The 23,239-nt window shown below is 40.6% G+C and overlaps 1 protein-coding gene across 1 annotated transcript; it reads right to left on the bottom strand.

Annotated features, from left to right (window-relative positions):
• Positions 1–565: 565 nt before the first annotated feature.
• Sf3a3 (splicing factor 3a subunit 3) lies at positions 566–22,617 on the bottom strand. The gene is made up of 17 exons (XM_047530457.1): positions 22,448–22,617; positions 22,086–22,133; positions 20,164–20,216; positions 19,964–20,069; positions 17,509–17,581; positions 17,053–17,144; positions 16,208–16,290; positions 14,432–14,570; positions 13,877–13,945; positions 13,428–13,495; positions 13,155–13,262; positions 12,506–12,575; positions 10,407–10,571; positions 10,203–10,313; positions 8,869–8,959; positions 2,045–2,100; positions 566–872 (listed from the first exon to the last, which is right to left on the bottom strand). Exons 1-17 carry the CDS (start codon positions 22,541–22,543, stop codon positions 795–797), a joined length of 1,506 nt encoding a protein of 501 aa, XP_047386413.1. The 5' UTR covers positions 22,544–22,617; the 3' UTR covers positions 566–794.
• Between the last annotated feature and the right edge of the window lie 622 nt (positions 22,618–23,239).

Below are 23,239 nucleotides of genomic sequence, written 5' to 3'. Positions count from 1 at the left end.
CTGCTGCTCAATTCTACCCAAGATCTTGAAGGTCTGGGCTTGGAGAACGTAAGAACACTAGCCACTTCTTGCAGTCAAACAGGGATCTTCTAGAAGAAATAGGTGGACAGGATCACCAAAGACTCTTATTTTGAACCTGGTTTAAATAAAAAAGGCAAGGCTTGGGGCCATGCATAGTATTTTTTTTCCCCCAATAGTGGTGGGGATGGAACCCAGGGCCTTGCACACAACAGGCAAGTGCTCTACCATTGAGTTAAATTCCAAGCCCCACACTTAGTTCTTAAGAGCATCCCGGGCCCACCCTTCCCATCCTTCCTGAGTATGAGCACTGATGACTGGTTCAACAAAGGTCAGGGTTCACCCTTGGGTGATGCTCCTTTGGGAAAGTGACAGAAAAGAGGTGGGGATGGGGAAAGAGGTTAGGTCAGAATCATCTAACATATCTGGCATTAACAGGTGCTCATTAAACCTTGGCTGCTTACTAAAGTTGGTGAGAAAGACAAAGGAAAGTATTAATAACTAAAGAATTGTATTAGCGCAATCTTGGGTTTTAGAAAAGGACACATTCAGAATAAGGGATTAGTTTTATTTTCCCACAGGATCTTTTTTTAATATAAAACAAAGATAAAATACATCTCAACCCTTTTATCTTTCAGCATGCCTTGTTTCTACAAGATGCATGCCAGACCCTAAGACTATGTAGCAGTCTTTAAGAGCATTTGGTTGAGAGAAATAGAAAAAGAAGACCTTAGGGCAGCCTGGGCAAGCCCAAAGGCTGAGCTTCATCCTGCACTCTAGAGCAATCCTTGTCTTTTCAGATCTTCATACGTCTTCTTATTTACAACATTCCCACTGGAGTCTTCATACTCTTCCTAAAAAGGAAGGCGTACACTTTGTTAGCTTAACTCCCCAAAAGAAACATCTGGGAACAATCTCTGGGCACCTGAACTCACCTAACCCAATTCCATGGGATGCCCTGTTTACTTTTTTTTTTTCCCCCCCTTTGTACTAGGTATTGAACCCCTGGATGCTCTACCACTGAGCAGCATTCCCAGCCCTTTTAAAATTTTGAGACAGAGTCTCACTAAGTTGCCCAGGCTGGCCTTGGACTTGTGATCCTCCTGCCTCAGCCTCCTGAGTTGGTGGGAATACAAGCATGCACCATAGCACCCAACTATACCCTAGTACTCTTTGAGTCTGGCATTCACCTAAGACAATCTTTCTCAACGGGGGTTCCATAAGAGAATTAAATTCTCTTCTAGATATTGAGAATGGTACTAGGCATAACACATCTGTAGGGTATCTGAGTTAAGGGTTCATTCAAATCACTTTCTGTGTTTAAAATAAGAAACTCTAGTTGAGAAAGGATGACTAGGAAAACATTTTTCAAAGGGTTCCCAAGAGCCCCAGGAACTACAGCAGAGGATGATAAGGAGGCCAAAAAGGCCAAGTTTCCCCACTTCCAGAACAATTGCTTCATATATTGGAGTTCTACATTACAGCTAGAAAGGTTTGTCCCTGCCCCCTGCCTCCAAATTAAAAAAGAAACACTGAAAACCTGTGACCTTAAAGTAAGGGAGGCTATGGTTAGTCCCTGCAAAACCTGGGGTGAGTTACCACCATACTTCACATGCATGTCATTTCCCATCCCTGAAACCCGTTGCTTGGATGATGACATGAAGACCAAAAGGATACCTCCCTACCCCTGTGAGAGGTTCATCTCTTGTGGAATGTGTTTTTCAAAGGAGATCTAATTACGACATGGATTCCTTAGTTTATGAATTCCCAGAGCAGGATGAGAGATGGAGTACACCTGCTTGCCACTTCAAGATTTCAATGGGAGAACACAATCTGTCTATAGATTTAAAGTGTAAAAGACATCACAACTAAGTTGGGGGTCATACCTCAGGAGTCAATTAACAGACATTGTCACATTATACTTGCTACTGAAGTAAACCAAGGACCACCATTCACTTCCCTTCTACATGGTGAGGGAACTCTGCCACCTGATGCTGTCCCCAAAGCTGTCCACATAAGCACCTACCTCAGTGTCAGGCTGCCATCTTTCTGAAGCCTTCTGCAGTTTCAGCTTGGCCCATACTGCAAAATGAGAAATAAGCAGCAATTAGGAATTACTGGTCATTCTACTGGGTAGACAGTGCCACAACACTCCCCATCCCCAGCAAGATCCTCCTCCCTCTCCTCTGCCTTTGAGACCTTTACCTGCTCCAAACTGGAATTTTGGTTCTGAATTACCTACAGACAAAGCTTTTAATGCAAAATTTACCTGATATTGCTTTGTTGTGGAAAAAAAGGTAGATCAAATATAACAAAAGATCTCTTAGAATAAAGAAATGACACTCTTGAAGAAAAAAGTTAAGTGGAACAACCTCTGGGAATTACAGGAGAAATCAATCTACCTTAAAGTTTGGAGAAGGAAAAAAATATTCAATATTGTCAAATATGTTTACTTAAAGTCTGGTACATATATTTCAAATTCAGAGAAAAAGAGGAGAAATACATGGGCCAAATTATATTGCTATATGGTGTATATATACAAATATGTAACAATGAATTCCACCATTATATACAACTATAACATACCAATAAAAAAAGAGAGAAAAGAAAACAGAAAAAAGGCGAAAATATGATAGCCAGAGTCTGAAAGGTAAAATGATTCAACAGAAAACAGAGACATTAAAATAAAAATTTTGACAATTCAAGAATAGATTACGTCCTTGACTGGGCACAGTGGTGCATGCCTGTAATCCCAGCAGCTTGGAAGGCTGAGGCAGCAGGATCGCAAATGTGAGTTCAAAAACCAGCCCTAGCAACTTAGCGAGACTGTCTCTAAACAACAGGCTGGGGATGTGGCTTGGTGCCAAAACAAAAATGATGGTGGAAAAGTGTAGAGCAGTAGTGGATATGTAACTCTTCACAAAAATCTGGAAGTTATTAGAAAAATGTGATCATCACTGGGTGCCAGCATGGGTTCACTAAGAATAAATCAAGCAAAATAACTGCATTTCCTGTTTTTGTGGGATATTAGACAATAAAAAAAGTCATAGATATGAATATTATGATTTTAGTAAAGAAATTACTTTTTTAGATTATATCCATGGATTTCATTAAAAACATGTAAACAACCTATGGCTACCATAATAAGTAAAAGGGAATGTGGTTTAGAGCACTTGCCAGGCATGCACAAGCACGGTGAAAAAAACAACAACAAAAGAAAGCAGTACAGTATGGAGGAAGGAGAGAAGACTGTTTTAGAACAATCACAGGTTTCATGCCTGGCTTGTTCCATGTACAAGCCATTGGACCTTGGAAAAGTTACCTAACCTCTCTGGACTTCAGATTTTTTTGAAAATGTGGGTGACCCACTACTTCACTGGTTGTTCTTTTTTTTTTTTTTTGCGGTGCTGGGGATTGAACTCAGGGCCTTGTGTTTGCAAGGCAAGCACTCTACCAGCTGAGCTATCTCCCCAGCCCCACTGGTTGTTCTTAAGACTAAGTATACAGTATCTCTTATTTACCTGCCACACAGCAGGCACTTGATAAGCAGTAATTAGTAATATTAACATTAAACTTAATAAAAATATGAGTGACTTTGGATCTTACTCCTCAAACTCTGAAGAAGGGCCTAGAAATGAAGATGAGGATGACAGCTTACATTTAACCACCAGATACATACAATGCTATGGTGTGGTTATAACATTTACCTGTGTTACAACTTCATTTAAACTTCGAGGCAACTTTATGAAGTAGATATAATATTATCACCCTCCTCTTAAGAGATGAGGAAATTGAGGAACTAAGAGATGTAACTTGCTCAGGGTCTCATAGCTAGTAAGTGATGGAGTGATGAACCCCACCAGACTGCTTCTCTAGAGTCTGCATTCTTTTTTTTTTTTTTTTTAGTTGTAGATGGACAGAATACCTTTATTTTATTTATTTTTATGTGGTGCTGAGGATCGAACCCAGTGCCTCACATGTATCAGGCAAGTGCTCTACTGCTGAGCCACAACCTCAGTCCTGCATTCTTAACCACATGAAACTATCAGAAATGTGATTTTGTGCCAACTTCAACTCTGAAGCAGAACACATCAAAACACAAAGAACCTGACAGAAAACATCAACCAAATCCTAGGGTTAATAGTCAATGGGAAATTAAAAGCAGAAAAACAATTTTTTATGATCAAGATAACAATATTGATTAAAGACAAAATAAAAGCTGGGCACACACAAAATAAAAGTGGTACACACCTATAATCCTAGCAACTCCAGAGGCTGAGGCAGGAGGACTGTGAGCTCAAACCCAGCCTCAGCAACTTAGTGAGGCCCTAAGTAACAGTGAGACCCTGTCTCTAATAAAACATAAAGAAGGGCTGGGGACTTGGTGGTTGAGCACCCCCAGGTTCAATACCTGGTCCCTCCCCCCCCCCCAAAAAAAGAAAAAGACAAAATAAAATTTACTGAATCATTATGGAAATAAAAAAAAGTATAGGATTTACAGTGCTTCAGATGACCAAGATATATTCACCTTGTATGCATAATTCAACCAAATAATATATATTAAAATATTGTGCAAAATGAATAGTTTCAGGTCTACTTTGTAATCTATGCGAATAAGAAGTACAAATAAACCTAACAAAAGTCAAGATATTCTTTCCAGGAAAGGAAAAAATTCAAATAGAGCAATTAATAGACTTAGAATAAAAAGTGTAAAAACCTCTATCAAGAGTATTGATGATTGGGTTAGAAACAGCCAATGCTTGCTGCCAAACTTTATTAATTAGTTTTTAGAGACATGGTCTTGCCAAGTTGCCTGGCTGGCCTTCAACTTACCATCTTCCTGCCTCAGCATCCCAAGTAGCTGGGATTACAGGCATGTGCCACTACTGCCTGGTGCTACCAAACTTTTGATGGTTGGGGAAAGGTCTGAGTGTAAGAGAACCTAAGGAACAAGGTGACTGAGTGAAGGCAATGAAAGACAATGGGAGTGATTGATAGTTACAATACAATATTGAGTGTATGTGGCTTAAACAACACAATAAATTATATGCAAAACTGGCAGAAATACAAGAGACAAAATTTAAGTATAACATGAACCTATCAGAATTAAATATAAATAGATTATGAAGTATAAAACTGAAGACTTGAACACTTCAGAAAGAGCAAACTAATCCACATGTGGAGAGAAGTACTTCTTTTCAGGTGAACACAGATCTTTCAGCAAATCACTGATTCCATATTTGGACACAAAAATATAGTATATCCTGGACTCAGGATGTAGCTCAGTGGTACAGTGCTTGCTTAGCAGGCACAAGGGACTTGGGTTCCATCCCTAGCACCATAAAACAAAACAAAACAAAAAACCCATACCCTGAAGACGGATCAATATAAATAAGAGTTCAAAGTGTTCATAGAATTAAAGTACTCTTTAAAATAATTCTTTCTTTTTTTCTTTTTTGTTGGTGTGGTACTGGGGATGAAACCCAGGGTGTGCTATACTAAGCTACAGGCCCAGTCCCGGTCCTTTTTTTTTTTTGAGACAGGGTCTTGTCAAGTTGCCCAGTCTGGGCTCACACTTGATATTCTCCTGACTCAGTCTCCTGAGTAGCTAGGATTACAGGTGTGTGCTACCTTATCCAGCCTTAATTACATTTTTCCCCCGGTACTGGAGATAGTATCCAGGGGTGTTTTAACACTAAGCCACATCCCCAACCCTTTTTATATTTCATTTAGAGACAGGGTCTTGCTAAGTTGCTTAGGCCCTTGTTAAATTGCTGAGGCTGGCTTTGAACTTGCAATCCCCCTGCCTCATTTTCCCGAGACCCTGGGATTACAGTTAGGTGTGCACCACTGCAGCCCGCTTAATTATTTTTTCTTCCAATTTTTATTTGTTCTTTAGTTATACATGACAGTGAAGTTTATTATAACATATTTACATAAACATGGAGTATGTCTTATTCTAATTAGGATCCCAGTTTTGTGGATGTATGCGATGTTGAGATTCACTGTGTTGTGTTCACATGACACAGGAAAGTTATGTCAGATTTATTCCACTGTTTTTCCTATTCCTATTCCCCCTCCCTTCCCTTTATTTCCCTTTGTCTAATCCACTGAACTTCTATACTCCCCCTGACTCCTGCTTAATTACTTTTTAAAACTAGAAAAAAGTCAGCCACAGTGGCACATGCCTGTAAATCTCAGCAACCTGGAGGTTGAGGCATCTGACGCAACTTTTAGTGAGACCATATTTCAAAATGAATTAAAAAGTATGGAAATACAGCTTAATCACAGCACCCCTGGGTTCCATCCTCAGTACCGAGAAAAGAGCAAGCAAGTAAAAGAAATAAGTTCAGAAAAAACATCTTTAATAAATAAAGCTCTAAGTATAACACATCAAGACCTGATATTTCCAATGAAGTCCTTATAGAAGGACACCTAGTAAATGCTTGTATTAGAAAAAATACAAAAAGAGAATAAAGTTCTTGATTAAAGACTGAAGAAAGGAATAAGCAAGATTACAGAAAGCACTAATAGGAAAACGGAAATAATAAAACTCAGAACAGAAATGAAACACATGGTTCTCTACTTTGTCATAAGAAATTACTCTAGTTATTAACTTATGATCTTAGAGCAGTCCCTTTGAATGAAGGAGTAATCTCTGTGTAAGATAGCAAGTTCTAAGCAACAGAAAAGAATATAACACTAATCTATTCTATTTTGTCATAAATGTGGTTTTGATCACTAAACTTGACAATATCTCAAAAGAAAATAGAGAAAAGTACATGTATGAGACTATAAACTCGACATTCTTTCCTATAAGTAATAAGTAAGATGGATCTTAGTATTTCATATTCAACACAGGACCTAACTTTTTCGAATATTCAGTTAGTTATGATTCCTAGCTTACAAGGGCTTGATCTAAGCTTATTCCCATGAGAAATGTTGACTTAATGAAGAATGGATTTTGAGGTTTTGAAAATGGTTAACTTCTCAAGTGAAAATATCAAATACCCGAACATCTTTTTTTTTTTTTTTTTTTTAATAGGAGCACACACTATCAAGCTGGACAAAACTATCATAAAAGTCTTCGTTACATATGACCTGTGGTCTGTTGCTGATTAATACAGTACTTTTCTTGTGTGATTCTTAACACTTTAGCACAATTATGATCTCAGTATATTATATGGAATAACATCTAAAAGATAGGTTCATCTCTGAAATCATTATGTTTCTCCTATCCCAAGTTGGCTGTGCAGCTATTAAGTAAATACTTCAGTTGCCATATTGGGAGAGCTAGGAGGGTTAACACTTTTACTGTATTAAGATAAAAAATTAAATGCAAATTTGAAAGTAAAAATGTATCACCTTTGTTTTTGCAGCTGGCATACTGTAAACCTTACATGGTGCAAATAAATCAGCTAAAGCGGGCTGGGGAGATAGCTCAGTTGGTAGAGTGCTTGCCTTGCAAGTACAAGGTCCTGAGTTCAATCCCCAGCACCGCAAAAAAAAAAAAAAAAAAAAAAAAAAAAAAAAACGAACTAAAATTTATCAGTGCTGCAGAGCTAAAGAAAAATACATCTAAAGAAAAGAAAGCATTCAAAATGTGGAGTTGATTCATTCTATGAAATTTTATTCCTATTTAAATTTCTCCCAACAAAGTAAAGGACAAAAATGAGAAAGTAAAGAAGCTAACTGAGAAATCTGGCAATAAGACACATTATAATCTCACTGGAAACACTGTTTACAAAAATTATTTCCTTTCTTCCTTCATATATTGGTTCATTTTTTAAAAAAATTTTAGTTGTAGACAGACATAATACCTTTATTTTATTTATTTATTTTTATGTGGTGCTGAGGATCGAACCCAATGCCTCATATATGCAAGGCAAGCACTCTACCACTGAGCCACAACCCCAGCCTTGAAACACTCTGATCCTGACTGCAAAATTAGTAAGGAAAGACATGAAAGCAGGAGAGGAATCCCCAAAGCTAACTACACACAAAAAATGCAGCAAAGAACCCCCAGAATCCACAGGTTAAGTCAGCATCAAGAAGCACATCAGAAGGTCACTTCTATTTGGGGTGGCCATGGAGCATCTGACAAGTGAGATGGGAGCCAAGGAAGCGGGCTGGGCAAGCAGCTGAGTAGTGCTAAGTGCTGCAGGCAGCGGGCACCTCCAAGGTGACAGTGGAGTGGTAAAGTCCCTTTCTTCTTAGTCTAATCAGCCTCAAGTGAAACTTGACAGAAAAGAGATGAACCAGAAAAAAAGAGTCTGCCAGGATGATGTTAATAGCAGAAAAACTATCACTGCCAGGAAGGTAGGAAGCCTTGGGCTGAGGTCGCCTGGGTGCTTTGGCAGCACATTTCCTGACGTGCACTCCACTTCACTTTCACCATGAGGTATTTCTACTTTTTTCCCTTTACATCAGTGGTTCTTAAATTAAAATCAATTCAGAAAAACAAACATACAATCATTTGCCCAAAATCTTGCATACAGGGGAGTTCACAGACTCAGGTTAATCAAAAGCCTTTTTACAATTCAGCATCAGGCTCTTCTCAAGGAGGAAATGATCAGTACTGCTAACTCACTCCCTTCAAAAATGCAGTATTGGGCTGGGGAGATAGCTCAGTTAGTAGAGTGCTCATCTCGCAAGCACTAAGGCCCTGAATTCAATCCCCAGCACCACAAAAAAAAAAAAAAAAAAAGCAGTAATTATATGACTGCTCTAGCTTTTATAGATCTACAGCCTACTTCCCCTGGGCCTAGATACAGCAGGTGCTGGGACAGTGAGTTAGAAGAGGAGGGGCCATTTGGTCTGGTCTAGAGAGCAGTCAACAAGCGTACTTACAGGAGACAGCATCTTCAATCTGTGTCACATTAGCGAAGTGGGCAGTGTTTGGAATGCCCAAACATCTCATGCCATGGGCATGACGCCATTCCTGGAACAGAGAAGCAAAAGAACAATATGAAATGGAATGGCTGAAGCAGAGCACTAACTCTGTTCAAAAACCCTAACCTGAACCTTTGAAAAAGACTTCAAAAAAGATAGCATCCTTTTTGTGGTTTATATTTGTAAATAGTTGGTTATAACTGACAATATGTTGATATTTCAAAGCAGCACTACGCTATATTGGGTTTTTAAAACCTAGATTCTAGAGGCTGGGGTTGTGGTTCAGTGGTACAGTGCCTGCCTAGCATGTGTGAGGCACTGGGTTCGATTCTCAGCACCACATAAAAATAAAGGCATTGGGTTCACCTACAACTAAAAATTATAAATAAATAAATAAACAAACAAACATAGATTCTAGATTCAATAGTCTCAGAGACAAAATCTCTGGGTCAAGACCACAGAAAAACAAAACTCTAACCTGCTGCCTATTATGCTGTGGAGAAGCTGACAGTCCTAACGTTTACCACCAGCATAAGGGATATGATGGCAGGTTGGCATCATCTTTGTTAAGTAAAGGAGAAGAAAGTTTATAAGGTAGAAAGGATGTGAAAGAGAGCAGGGAAAGACACTGAGATAATGACAATTTTGGCTCCTAGATGGCACACATCATGTGCTTCATTCTGGATGCCTAACCCAATAATTTGAGGTGGTACTGAGAAAGATTCAGAGCAAGGGACTAAGAAAAAAGGACCCCAGGATCAATTAGCAGCATGAGTCTAAGGGAGTTCATACAAATTCACCATCCTTGGTCTGGCATGGGTAAAATTTCCTTTCAAGTACTAAGAACTGAAGGCAAAAATGAAACAAAGGTGAGTTCATTTTCTAGAGTACCACCCAGACAGTGCCCTATCTCAAGAACTGCTTGATAAATGTCAGCACCTTAGTTTCTTTCTCTTCTTTTTTTTTTTTTTTTTGAAAAGAAACAAAGGCCCATTTAAATGGAGAGCAGAGTAATAATCTAGGGTCAGAAATGATCTAAGATGCTAGCAGAAAGAAAGAGAAACACAAGAACAGCAAGAGGAAACCAAAATGAGGTCCAACAGCTGAGTGTGGAATGCCTCCAGAAACCGTCTCAGGTAGTAAAGGCCCGCACTGGTGCCAAGGGACAAATGCCACGGATTCTGTTCCCTTCAGCTCTAGACGCTAGTGGTCCTTGAAGGTTGCTTCTGTCCTTCTCTAAAGGTCTTGTGTTTCTGCTTTATTCCTAGGAAACATGGCTCTGAATTCCTTACAGCAAAGTGCCGCTGGAAGGCCTTAGGTCCTCGGTAGGTGTAGTTTCCACAAATCTCACAGTTGTAGTTGATATTTAGGCCATGAAGCTTATATAGCCAGTAGGGAATGGGCTAAAAGAAACCAAATGAGAAAAAGCATTAGTTTACTGTTTGCATCTGCTTCAAGGGTGGGGAGTGGGGACAAAGTGATAGTGTGGGACTGACTTTGCCATCCCAGCCCAGGGGCAGGTTTTTGGGGTTATAAATGATCTCATTCTCTTCATCTTCACTTTCACTCTCACTAATCTGCTCTTCCTCCTCCTCTTCACGCTCTTCTCCTGTCCTGGCTTGCTTGCGCTGCACATTTTCATGCGTGAGCTGTCGCTGTTCCTAAGGAAGGTCATAAGTGAAAAAGTAAAGTTGGGACAAGGTGGTACAGAAAAAGAGAGAAATTTCCTATTTTCCTATAACCCTGCTGACTCCTCACTTCCAAGGGTTTGGTTCTTTGTTGTACAATAAGGCAAAGTCCTGCTTCTTACCAGAACTCCTTTTCAGCAGGCCCTACTGAAATATTTCCTGAACCAGTCCTTTCTTTTCCTTCCTGTTGTTATTGCCCTAATCAAGGTGACCAACTTCCAACTCACTCTGAGTCTCCCCATTCCAATCTAGTTTCCATTTTGCTGCCATATTTGTCTGTTCATAAAACCAAATCCAATGGTGCATTTTCCTGCTTAAGATTTTTTTCCCTTTTACTTTCTTTTTGTGGTATCACAGACTGAACCCAGAGCCTCACATATGCCAGGCAAGCACTCTACCACTCTGCTATACCCCTAACCCTTAAAGAACTTTTAGTGGCTTTCTATAGTTTACAGAACAGTTTAGACAAAGTCCAAATTTCCTTCATAACTCTCCAAAATTTTCTCTGGCCACTCCTTCCCTCACAAAGCACACTTCAGATCAATGGACTTCTAATTTCAGGAAGATGCAATATCCTTCCATAATGTTGTACCTTTGTCCTTGCTGTTGCCTCTAACTTGAAACACTTTCTTTTTCTGTTTAGAAAACTGAATCTCAGTGTATTATGCCATGTTCACATTACACTTCAAGTATTTGTCTCCCTTGACAACAATGTGAGATTTTAAGGGCAAGAGGCCATGAGAACATTCACTACTGTACCCCCAAGTTTAGCATAATGCCTGGAAATCAACAGACATCAATAAATGGTGAAGTAACGGCAAAAATCTTATTGGTGTATGAGAGTAACTTCTGGAAACCACTGGGTTAGAACTTGTTGGAATTCCAAAGAGAGGTGCGACCTCCTGGCAGGGAAAGCAAAATGCTCTCAGAGAAGGGAGAAAGTAGTGAGTATCCTGTCAACCCCTGCAGCCCAGCCACCTTCAGAGGACAGGCAACTCAGTCTGCTGATCATACTAACACAGCCCATATTCGTTCACTATGGAGAATGTGTGTCCCCAGGATTTAATATCTGGCTACCTTGTCACTGAAAGCAATCATAAGAGAACCAACAGGTGACTAGTTCCACAGCTACAAAATGGCAGGGTCCTCAAACAAGGGCAGAATGAACATGTCCATGGCAACTGACAAAGATATGTAAACAAGTTCTCTGGGCCAGTTCTGAGAACACCTGCAAAGGGAAAGGTTCCAAGAGCAGCTGGGAACTGCACAGAGCAGACACACCAGAAGGCTGGTGTTCTGGAGGACTCTGGGAAACTGTGCATCTTCTCTGAATGAGTACTGCGCTTCCTTCCACCTTCTCATCTCAGAAAGGAAGAGATGTTCCTCTTGTTTCTCCCCTCCTTTCTCTTGAGACAGGACTTTTCCCCATCCAGTCATCGTTCAGTACTTGAGAGATCATTCAAGCATGTTTACAGTCAGCTTTGTGCTACACCAAGCTACCCTAACCAAATTTCCAGAATCTTCTTGACATCTAAGAAATGCCTTTCCATAATACTTCATACCGAGAAAGCTGTAGTGAGTGGCTTTTCTCTTACTTGTCTTTTGAGGATCTGCTTCTTGGGCCACCCCTCAGCATATGCTGAAGTTCAGGCAGAGTTTGCACTACTCTGGATACTATCTCGGCAGGGACGTCTATTCTCTACCTGGTCTTACAGGAATTGGGCCGCTGTGGGAATATCACCTAACAACAAAAACGGGAACTAGAGAAGGTCCAAGGACCCCAAGAGAAGTCTATTTTGTACTGAACTAGTTTAGTACCTATCCCTTCCTCTTGACCTGGGGGAAACATCCTTCCCTGCATACCTGTCTCTCTTACTCCCACTCACAGTCCTCAGCAGAGTACTCACCCCGAGAATCTCCACATATTCATAAATCTGGGCTTCGAGGAAAGCAATGTCCTTGTTCCGCTCAGTGTCACTAAGAATGAGAAACATGCTATATCACTCAAGAGTTTTCTTTCACCCAAAGCTTTGTTCTTGAAGTCTAGGAACATTTATATTTGCATTAAAAATTACAAGCATATAAGAAAATAGCTATGAAAACTAATGCTCTGTTCATCTTAGGACTCAAAAGTCCTGAGATTATTTCTTAGAATGCACACAGGCTTCCCTTTTGAACTCACCACAAGGTGAAAGACCTATTAAGACCATTTGAATCTCCATCATTACCATCCATGAAGGAAATGTGGTAAAGAATAACAAGCTCTGCAAGTGGGCAGACCTGGGTCAAAAACCCTGACTCTTTTACTTAATAATTGTAAGGCACAATTACCACACGCTACAATTTTTCTGAGTTCTCATCTGAAAAAATCAGGATAACAATGACGTTTCAAGGTTGTTGAGAGAAATGAAAAAGGATAGGGATGTAGTTTAGTGATAAAGTGCCCCTGGGTTCAATACCCAGCAACAAAACAAACAAAAATTCTCCACTTTGGTAAAATTCTGCGTGGGAACAAAATTTGAAAATCACAGAAAAGGTGCCACCCCTGCCACTCACCGCTTAGTGCCCTTTGATTTTGGATTTTTGGCAAACAGAGAAGTGTCAAGAGATTCTAGGGACTTTCCTTTGGTGCTGAATAGCCTCTGGGCTCGCTCTTCTAGGGTCCTAAGAGGATGGGAAGGGCAGAGAATTTCAGGGTGACTTTACTACAGTCTTATTTTTTGCAAGGGGGGTTGACAAAACAAAGTAATCAGTGACATAAAGGACCACACAAGCAAATGACAAATAGGACAGATCTGATGGAAAAAACAAAACACAACAGTCTCTTACCCCCCACATTTCAGGCCTAAAGCTAAGAGTGCAGATTTCAATCTGTCCAGACCCAAGGAGGCCAACTCCTGTACAAAAGAAATAAGTTACAATATTACAAGAATACATTTTGGGAAAGGACTAATCCAGGCTGATGGATCTGGGTTCCTGAAGGTAGGGCTGGACCACAAGTTCCATACCTAATTCCCTAGCAAAAAGTTCAAACTCTTCACAGGACTGATTCTGTAGTCATATTCAGACTTAACCAATCTGGTTGTATTCCCTCACCACAACTACAGTTTAACATAGTAGAATCATTTGGGACTTTTCAGAGTACTCAGTTTTTCCTTTGTACCTTCCACATTCCCACAAAATGTTGTCTAATATTATTATAGTTCCATGGCATTGAAGACAGAAGAGTAAATGTTCCCTTTACAGGCAAGACCAGTACTGCCGCTGAGAAAACATACCTCCCAGGAAGAGAATGCAGAGAGGTCAAGATGGGCTCCAGCATGGGTCAGGGCACTGCTTGTCTCTTTCTGGCAAGAACAATAATATGATGTTTATTAAGACAAAGTCAAGGGGATCATTAAAATTACCAGGTGCTAGCTGGCTTCCTTCTTATACACATCTATTGAGCATCAAGTTCCTACAGGAACAAGGCAAAAAAAGCACATGACCTGGTCTTTCCCTTGTTCCAGAAAAACTCAAGCTTATTCCCAGGAGTGTTAATATATAGATTACTACCACAAAATCTGATGTGTTTTTGGTTAGCAGGAACCATACAGCAGTTGTGATGTGGCTGGTGAAAATCCTGGGCCCAGGCAAATGGTCCCTGAGAAACTCTGTTGCACAGTACATGAAGAAAATCTAGCACACTTGGTAGGGAACACCCCTTGGCCAGTGCTGATACTGAGGGACTGGCACCCAGTGCCCTGAAGTGGAGGCTCAAGATTAAAATATAATAATTAGTTCAATTCCCTGGTTCATCCTCCACTCACACCTCCAACACCAAGGAAGCTCACCGGCCATCCAGGAAAGGTACCATTATCCCATTTCTTCTCAAACTCAGTCTGAATCTTCCCAAAAAGTTCGTTCTGATCTTGAAGGGGTTTCACTCTATCTGTGTAATCCTGAAGGTACTCAAGCAGCATCTCTAGGTATCTATAGAGAAACATGCAATACAGAGAAAGCAAATAGGGTTTCTATCTTTGATATATTGCTATGCCTTGTAGACTATACTTAAAATTCTAATAGTTTTTGAAATAACACTCATTTTTAATCTTTTTTTTTTTTTTCCCCCAGTGCTGGGATTGAACTCTGTGCCTCATACATGCTAGACAAATACACTACCACTGAGTTACACTACTAGTCTAATACTAAAAAAAAAAAAAATTTTTTTTTTTTTTGCGGGGGGGAACACTGGGGATTGAACCTAGAAGTGCTTTTCCACTGAGCTACATCCCCAGTCCATTTTATTTATTTATTTATTTATTTAACTTTTTTTTTTTTCAGGGGGTTGGGTGGGGTGGTAGGGACTGAACGCAGGGGTACTCAACCACTGAGACACATCCCCAGCCCTATTTTATATTTTATTTAGAAATAGGATCTCACTGAGTTGCTTAGCACCTTGATTTTGCTGAAGCTGGCTTTGAACTGAAGATCCTCCTGCCCCAGCCTCCCAAGTCACTGGGATTATAGGCGTGTGCCACCACACCTGACCCTTTTATTTATTTTGGGGCAGGGTTTCTTGCTAAGTTGCTGAGGCTGGCCTCAAACTTGCAATCCTCCTACCTTAGCCTTCCTGTTACCACACCTGGCCCAATACTTTTTTTGTTTGTTTGTTTGTGGTACTAGGAACTGAATCAAGGGACTCTTGCATGCTAGGCAAATGCTCTACCACCAAGCTACATCCTCAGATCCCCCAGTTATTATTTTGAAAAAATATTTTTAGTTGTAGATGGACACAATACCTTTATTTTTTTAATTTATTTTTATGTGGTGCTGAGGATCAAACCCAGTTACTCACACACTCAAGGCAAGCACTTTATCGCTGAGCTACAACCTCAGACCTAGTTTTTTAAGTGAGCTTATAAATTTACTCTTTTCCCAACACAACTTTAATTCTGTTCTTTCCTACCTCCTTTCATCCTCATGACATAATGACCAGTACAAAGATCTTAATTAATTCATAAAGGATTTTAGGTAAAAGGAAATGAGAAGAAATTAGGGGTATAGAATCACTAATCAGGGGCATTATTAACACAAACCTAAATTTCCATTTAATAATCAGACCCATGGGCTGGGGTTGTAGCTCAGTGGCGGAACACTTCGCCTTGCATGTGTGAGGCACTGGGTTCGATTCTCAGCACCACATAAAAATAAACAAATAAAACAAAGGCATTCTGTCCATCTACAACTAAAAAAAAAAAAAAAAAAAGTAAAAAAAAAATGTCAGACCCAGGCACCTTACTTTAGCCACAATCTGAGAAAGTCTATTTTTTCCCATTGAACTCCAAAAACAGAGTTCCCTGAATGGGAGACTTCCTTCTACAATTAGAAAAAAATCAAGAACAGTATTAGCATAACATCAAAGATGTGACAATAGATACACCCTTTTCCAAAGCCAGAATATTCAAATACTTTAAAACCACATCATCTGTAACACTTTTCTTCATTATCCAATAAACCTGGAAGTCATTCATGTGTACCTTTTAGGCAACAAAATTCAGAACTTCCCTTACACCATCATATTATCTCTAGTCAAATCTAGCAGAGTCCTGGAAACTATTATTGCCTACCTCTTATACTCTGCATTCTTCCTTTCTTTAGGAATGTCAAATAACTGGTCAAAGATGGACAGGTACGTGATATAATCCAGCTTCTGAAAGGAAGAAAGGCCCAAAAAATCAGTTAAGTGATTATACTAAATTACAATATAACCTCGAATAAGTGAAATCAAATTGAGTGTTCTTGGGGCTGAGGGGTGAAGCTTAGGGTTAGAGTGATTGCTGCTATGTGCTGAGGGCCTAGGTTAGATTCCCAGCACTGCACAACAACAACGACAACAACAAACTCAAGTGAAAACTGAATGTTTGCTAATGAAGTAAGCAAACATTTGCTAATGAAGTAGGCAAAAGTGAACTAGCTCACTTTAGTTTTTTTCTTTCTTAACATTCGATCCCAACAAGTGTTAATTCCACTGACCCATGTAGAAGAATATCAGACATTAAACTCTTACAAAATAAAGATCAAGTCAATGAACAGTAACCAAAGAAACATTTGTCAAATACTGGTAAAAATCATGTTTTATCTCCCACGAGCACTCAGCATTGTGTTCACCTGACACAGGAATCTGTTTAGTACTTATGGGTTAAAAAAAATTATTTTTACAAAAGTAAAACATGGTTGTTGCATTAATAAACTAATATTAATAAAATATGCTTACTGTATTCACTGTAGAAACCTGATTTTCATTTTGAATACTGTTCCATTCCAAGAAAGTTTATCACCTCTTTTAACTTATACAACAGTTACACAACCCAAGGAAGAAGCTCTGTAATTGCTTCATGTCTAGTAGTTTCAACCCAATCTCCTGACTTAAGTCCCCAGAATCAGAACTTCTCTCTCCTCTCCTGTGTCTTACCTCAGATGCCTTCAGGTTAATGTACTTGAGGTAACAGTCATGGAGATCAAGGTACCGCCCATATCCCTCTTCATCTGTGAACTCCACCAGGTCTGAAGGAATCAGGAATGTCAACAATTCATACACCCATAGACCACTCTCTTAGACTTGCCTTTTCAAATGAACTGCCTGTCCCAAGTTCCCACAAGGCAGCCCTTCACCCAAATGTCCTCCCTAAGCTCAGAAAGTAAAAAGTCCTTAACTTTCTAAGCTGTTGAATTTGAGTTTAGATAGCACAACATGAATATTGTGCACAAGGCACATTTAGAATGTCAATCGAGCCCAGAAACCAGTAAAAGGAAAATGAGCATGAAAACCTGGCTACCAATTTCTCTAAGGCCCTGTGGGCAAATCTGAGCTCTGTCATTAACCTGTACTTTTGTACTTTTTGTGATGAAGGAAAACGTTAAACCTTACTTTGTGCCTCTTCGCTTGGATTCTCACGAGCTTTCAGGAGCTCCTCAAATTCCACTGACATAGGCACACAGATCTGAGGGAAAAGACAGAAAAGCTCAGGTGTGTTTCTCAATGTAAAAGTTATAATGCCATAGGAAAGAGTAGTACAGAAAGTTGGACTTATTTTTCTTTTTTTTTAATGGTGCTGGGGATTGAACTCAAGGCCTTGTGCACACGAGGCAAGTGTTCTCACCGAGTTACACCTCCAGGCTACAAAGTTGCACTTCTGACAGTTGGTCTTGATTTTTCATACAGAGCCTACAACTATTCTTTAGCTAACTCACTACCTTTCTCACTCCTTCCCTTTACTAGGGATTAAATCCAGGGCCTCACACATGCTAGGCAAGCACTCCATCATTAAGCTACATCCCCAGTCCTTTTAATATTTTATTTTGGGATAGGGTTTTGCTAAGTTGCTGAGGCTGATGTTAAACTTGCAATCCTCCTGCTTCAGCCTGCTGAGTAGCTAGGATTATAGGTTGTTCTACTGCACCCAGTTTCTTTTCCTTTTTTGTACTATTTGAGTAAAACCTGCTAAAGTGCTGCTAAAGTGCAGTGGAGCATGCCTGTAATCTAAAGAGGGAGGATAATAAGTTTGAGGTCAGCCTGGGACCCTGTCTCAAAATAAAATACAAAGGGTTAGGGATGGAGTTTGGTGTGGGATGCCTGCCTCGTATGTAGAGGCCCTGGGTTCAACTCCAGTACCACACACACACAAAACTTGAAACCACTGCTCTATATATTTAAATATATGTATTTGTATAAGCACATTCCTTCCTACACAAAGATTTTAATTTTGTTTTTTACATAAGCAGACTTGCTTTTTCCACTTAATATATCTTGGGCATCCTTCAATCATTTTTTAAAGCATTTTTAAAAACTTTTATTTATTTATTTATTTTTATGCGGTGCTGAGGATCGAACCCAGAGCCTCACATGTGCTAGGCAAGTGCTCTACCATGGAGCCACAACCCTAACCCCATCCTTCAATTGTTTATTTATCATTTATTCCTCTTCACCTTTCAATGATGGCTGAAATAAGGTTAACATATCAGAATGGCACTCATGTCTTCTCCCCTGGTTAACAGATCATACTCTGTCCTTTTTCCATCTGTTTCTTCAAGCACTTACATCTCCCTATCTTGACTTCCTTGTTTTTTCCTCTTCTATTTCCTGCCAGTCTTTCAAATGCATGTTCCATACTCCATACTTCTACTGACCCATTATCTACCCTTTACCCCTATGACTAGATTTCATTCCCATTACTTCAAAGAAACAGTAAACCTGGCAGCAACCAATCAACAATAGTTGACACCATAACTGCCTTTCTGATGTGATCTTTGTGATGAAAGTCCTCCCAAGATCTTTTCTGTTAACTATTTTATTGTAAGTGTGCTCTCAGGCACAGAGAAGCTCTGACAGTCTTCTTTTATATTCTTTCTCCCAGAATGCTGTGATTAGTAACTTCAACCATCAAGTTCATGTGATGATTCCTCCAATCTAAATCAAAGCTTTCATCTCTTACATGAGCCCTAGTCACCTAATTCAAACTGCTCACAGGACACTTTTAATTACATATAACACTACCTAAAAATCTACATATGTAAAAACCCATTGTCTACTCCTTCTTCCTTATTTCTATCAAGAGAACAAATAACTTTCCAGTTGTATAGGCATGAAAGTTCAAAGTTATCTTTCTCATTCTTCTCCACTATTCCTGAAGTCAAGGACAGCAGTGTAAGATGATTAGTGGGTTCCAGACAAGTGAATCATAATCCCTACTCTCTATTATCTTAAAAATACAGCAGACATTCATTCTCACAAAATATGATAGGATCATAAAGAAGAATCAATTTGGAGGGGGCAGAAGGAAAGATATTTCATGAAAGAGTAGGCCTCTGAGTTGAATCTTAAAGGTATGGATGAACTCTGAAAAGTGAATACAGTATCTCTGTATTAGTTGGATCTTCTAAGTAGAAGATTTCAAGATAGTTTGGAGCACAAACAATTTATTGGGGGCAGAAGAGTCCTTGTGAAAGATTAGGAGAAAGCAGTACTGGGTAGGGAGAGACTAGACTATGATGCAGATTTGACAAAATCTTGACCAACCCAAAGGGGAGCTCTGTAGCAAAGATAACTCAACAAAGAAGTCTCATACTGGACAGAAATAGGCAGGCCCTAGGGTCCCCACCATGCTGTCACTGGCTGAGGCCTATGAGGAAGAGTGTGCATTGGTTTAAAAATTGAGGGGGATCCTGAAAAAACTGTAATAGGATGTCATCTAACTAAGCTCCTTGCAGTTAAATGTCAAGTTCTTGAAGGGACATTTGAGCAGCACACTTCCATTTTCCTAACAGCTTTTCTTACTAGTATGCTCTTTGGGTAGGTTCAGAGAAAATACTTTCTCAGGTCATACCTCATTTGGGTGCTTCCGATGGAATTCCTTTATTTGCTTGAGTCTGTTATAGAATTCAGCAAACTCATTGGGTCCTGAAATAGCATTAAGCTCCTCCTTTCGTAATCTGCAATTTCAAGAAAAAGAGCACACAAAATCAGTCCTTTAACCATAGCTCTGCAAAAGCATTAACTCCTGGACTAGTTATGACTATTACTTACCCATCTTTATCATCATACAAATCCCTCAGGTTCCCACTGACCTCCATATACCTCTGAAAGGCAAATGCAAACCCATCAGAATGAAACAATTTATACAACCACAGAGTTAAGCAACCAACAAGGGCGCTTTAGTCAAACCCTAGGAAAAGCTCATGGGATATGGCCTTAAAAAGTTCCTGTACTTTCTAGTACCTCTAGGAGACAGCTTGGTTCCTAGTTGTATATAAAAACAGGTAGATATGATTAAGTGATGTGATTTGAAGGGTGGCAGAGAGCTCCAATCTTTATACATGACTGATGCCTAACTTTTGTCTATAAGAGACTTATCCCGCTTTGACTTAACAGACATTCCCACCTAAGATCCTCAAAGATAAAATGGTGGTCCAAGATGATTAAAAAAACTTGAATAAGGAATATATAAGTAAAACACCACGTAGCTTCCTTTGGAGCCAAAGAATATTAACTCAGGATGGTATAGATGACAACCACTTCTCCAAAACTTTTGGGACTAGATTTGTTTCCAAATTTAGAATATAGAAGATACTGGGCTGGGGATGTGGTAAAAGGCTTGCCTAACATGGTTAAGGCCCTGGGTTTGGGCACACTGTACAAAAAAAAAAAAAAAAGTGTATATATTTTTTTTTTGTGTGTGTGTGTGTGTGTGTGTGAAAGAGAAACTGGGGATAGAACTATTGAACTCAGGGACACTTTACCATTGAGTTACATCCCAATCGTTTTATTCTGAGTCTAAGTTACATAGGGTCTCCCTAAATTGCCAAGTCTGGTCTTGAACTTGGGATCCTCCTGCCTCAGCTTCCTGAGTTGCTTGGATTACAGGTGTATCCCACTGTGCCCAGCAAAAAGTACCATATATTATGAAACATCCCTAGTTGAAAGTGTGCACATATTAATAGTTCTGCGCTTCAAGCCCTAACAGAGCATGTGTGCACACAACACACACACACACACACACACACACACACAGACACATACATACACAAATCTGCAATAAAACTTATGTATTATTTACTAAATGGGATAAAGACCTGGTTCAGGACAGGTTTACATGCCAAATGAGATCTGGTAAAAGTTATTACCAAATGAACTATCTCCTCCTCTCCAAAAAGCATTCCTTGTATTTTGGATTTGGGAACTTATAGAAGTGTCTGGAGTACTGTAATCTAATTATCTCCTAAAAATCAGAAGCTAGGGTTAGGCCTTTCACTACTTTCTAAATGGAAAATACATGTAAACGTAGAAAGTGTAGTATAACAAGCCTCCATTTAACCATCGACTAGCTTTAAAAATTATCAATGTTGTTTTCTTATTAGTTTTTTAAACAATTTTTTTGTAGTTGTAGATGGACAGCATGCCTGTATCTTATATTTGTTTATTTTTGTGTGGTGCTAAGGATCGAACCCAGTGCCTTACACATGCTAGAACAAGGGCTCTGCCACTGAGCTACAGCCCCAGCCCGTTATTAGCAATAAGAAATTGCATTATTACCAGGCAGAAGCAGTTTAGAAGCCAAAAGTTTAGAAGCCAAAAATACTCTAAAAACAGTGTCCTGGGAGGAAAGCACAAATATACAGTACTCCCCTTTTTTTCAGAAGAGATCATATCTTCTGTACCAGAGTCATGCACACCTAATAACAACTCTTTGCACATCCATGGGATACAACATGCTATAAAGAGCATCTTTCCAAGTGACGAATGAATGAATGAGTTCCCCACTCAGAAATGAGGAAAGGACGACGCAGCACGCACACGTCCGGCAGCCCTACGGACATCTGCCTAGGCAGACAACCCGCACTTGGCCAACCGGTTACCTTTGGCCGGGGCTCACGCTAAGACCCCGCACCTCTCCCGCCCTCTTTCCCTGCTCATCCCGATCCCAGGAGAAGCGGGCAGCGGGCACTCACATCTTGCATAGCCCGGGTGCGGTGGTCGGAATTGATCTGGTCCCGGAGCTGAAGAAAGGTAAACAGTGACACAGACGCCGTTAGAGTGAGTTCTGGGGTAGGAAAGGCCGCCCGAGAGGGGCGGAGCTTCCACGCTCAGGTCTTAGCGGCTGCAGCCGAGGGGCCTTCAGGTTGCTCGGCCCCAGGAGGACGTGACCAGGCGGGAGCCGGGAGGCAGCCCCGGCGGCAGGCGGGAGCCGGGAGGCAGCCCCGGCGGCAGGCAGGGCGGGGCGCGGGGAGGGCCCGGGGCCAAGGGAGCTCTCAGGGTTAAACGCGGGGCAGGGCCCGGCCTCTGATGGAGCCCCTGGCCAGGCCCCACTCACCGTGGACTTCTTAGTGAGCATCTCTTTGGCCATGACGTCCATGAGCCGTTCTTTCTCCTCATGGTATCGCCGCTGCTGCTCCAAAATTGTCTCCATCTTCCCTTGGTCGCGACACCTCAATTCACACCACCAACACGGCCGGAAGCAGCTTCTGCCGCCTCGCGCGCCTGCGTCCCCGCGCTGTGCATCCGGCTACACCAAAGTTCCGCGAGTGCCGGAAGTGCTTCGGGGACTCGAAAAATGAACACCAGGAGGAAATTCAGCTCCCGAGATGGCTGCAGTGCCCCCTGCTGGTCGGTGATGTGGAGGCGTGATGCCCAGAGGTTGACAGGCGCCTCTAGGGGGCATAGGAAAATCTAGGAGCCTGAGGGTAAACGGACTCTGGGTTTCCTGTGCTTTGCTGGGACCAGCCGGACAGGCAGGGACTGAGTAATTCAAGAGTTCGGATGGGGAGTTGGGAAACTGGAACTTGAATCGCTTTGCTTTCAGTGTGACCTCTGATAACTTTCTCTTCTCTGGATCTCTGTGTTTTTGTCAGCAAAATGGGAATGATGGCGTTTTTTAAACAAAATTCATATGTGGAAACAGCTTCATAGTCTTATTAGCAGGGGACTCATTAAATAAAAAACGGCATATCCTAGCAGTGGAATGCTATAGAGCCTTTTAAAATGAAGTCAAGCCTGGCTCAGTGACGAACACTTGTAACCCTAGCTAGCTGGGAGATTGAGGATTGCAGGTTCAAGACCAACCTCAACAACTTAGCGGAGCCTTCTCTCAAAATATGAAATAAAA

Source organism: Sciurus carolinensis, chromosome 1, assembly GCF_902686445.1.
Source record: "Sciurus carolinensis chromosome 1, mSciCar1.2, whole genome shotgun sequence".
Classification (NCBI taxonomy): domain Eukaryota; kingdom Metazoa; phylum Chordata; class Mammalia; order Rodentia; family Sciuridae; genus Sciurus; species Sciurus carolinensis.
This window is presented reverse-complemented; position numbering and strand designations above follow the sequence as displayed.

Bases quoted from the DNA above. Each gene is read 5' to 3' on its own strand.
- Sf3a3 (XM_047530457.1), bottom strand. From the start codon at position 22,543: ATGGAGACAATTTTGGAGCAGCAGCGGCGATACCATGAGGAGAAAGAA. The intron at 17,145-17,508 runs GTAAGGTTTAAC...TGATTCCTTCAG, and splicing joins TCCAAGCGAAGAGGCACAAA to ACCTGGTGGAGTTCACAGAT. The intron at 8,960-10,202 runs GTAAGGAATTCA...TCTCTGTTCCAG, and splicing joins CCTTCCAGCGGCACTTTGCT to GAATGGCGTCATGCCCATGG.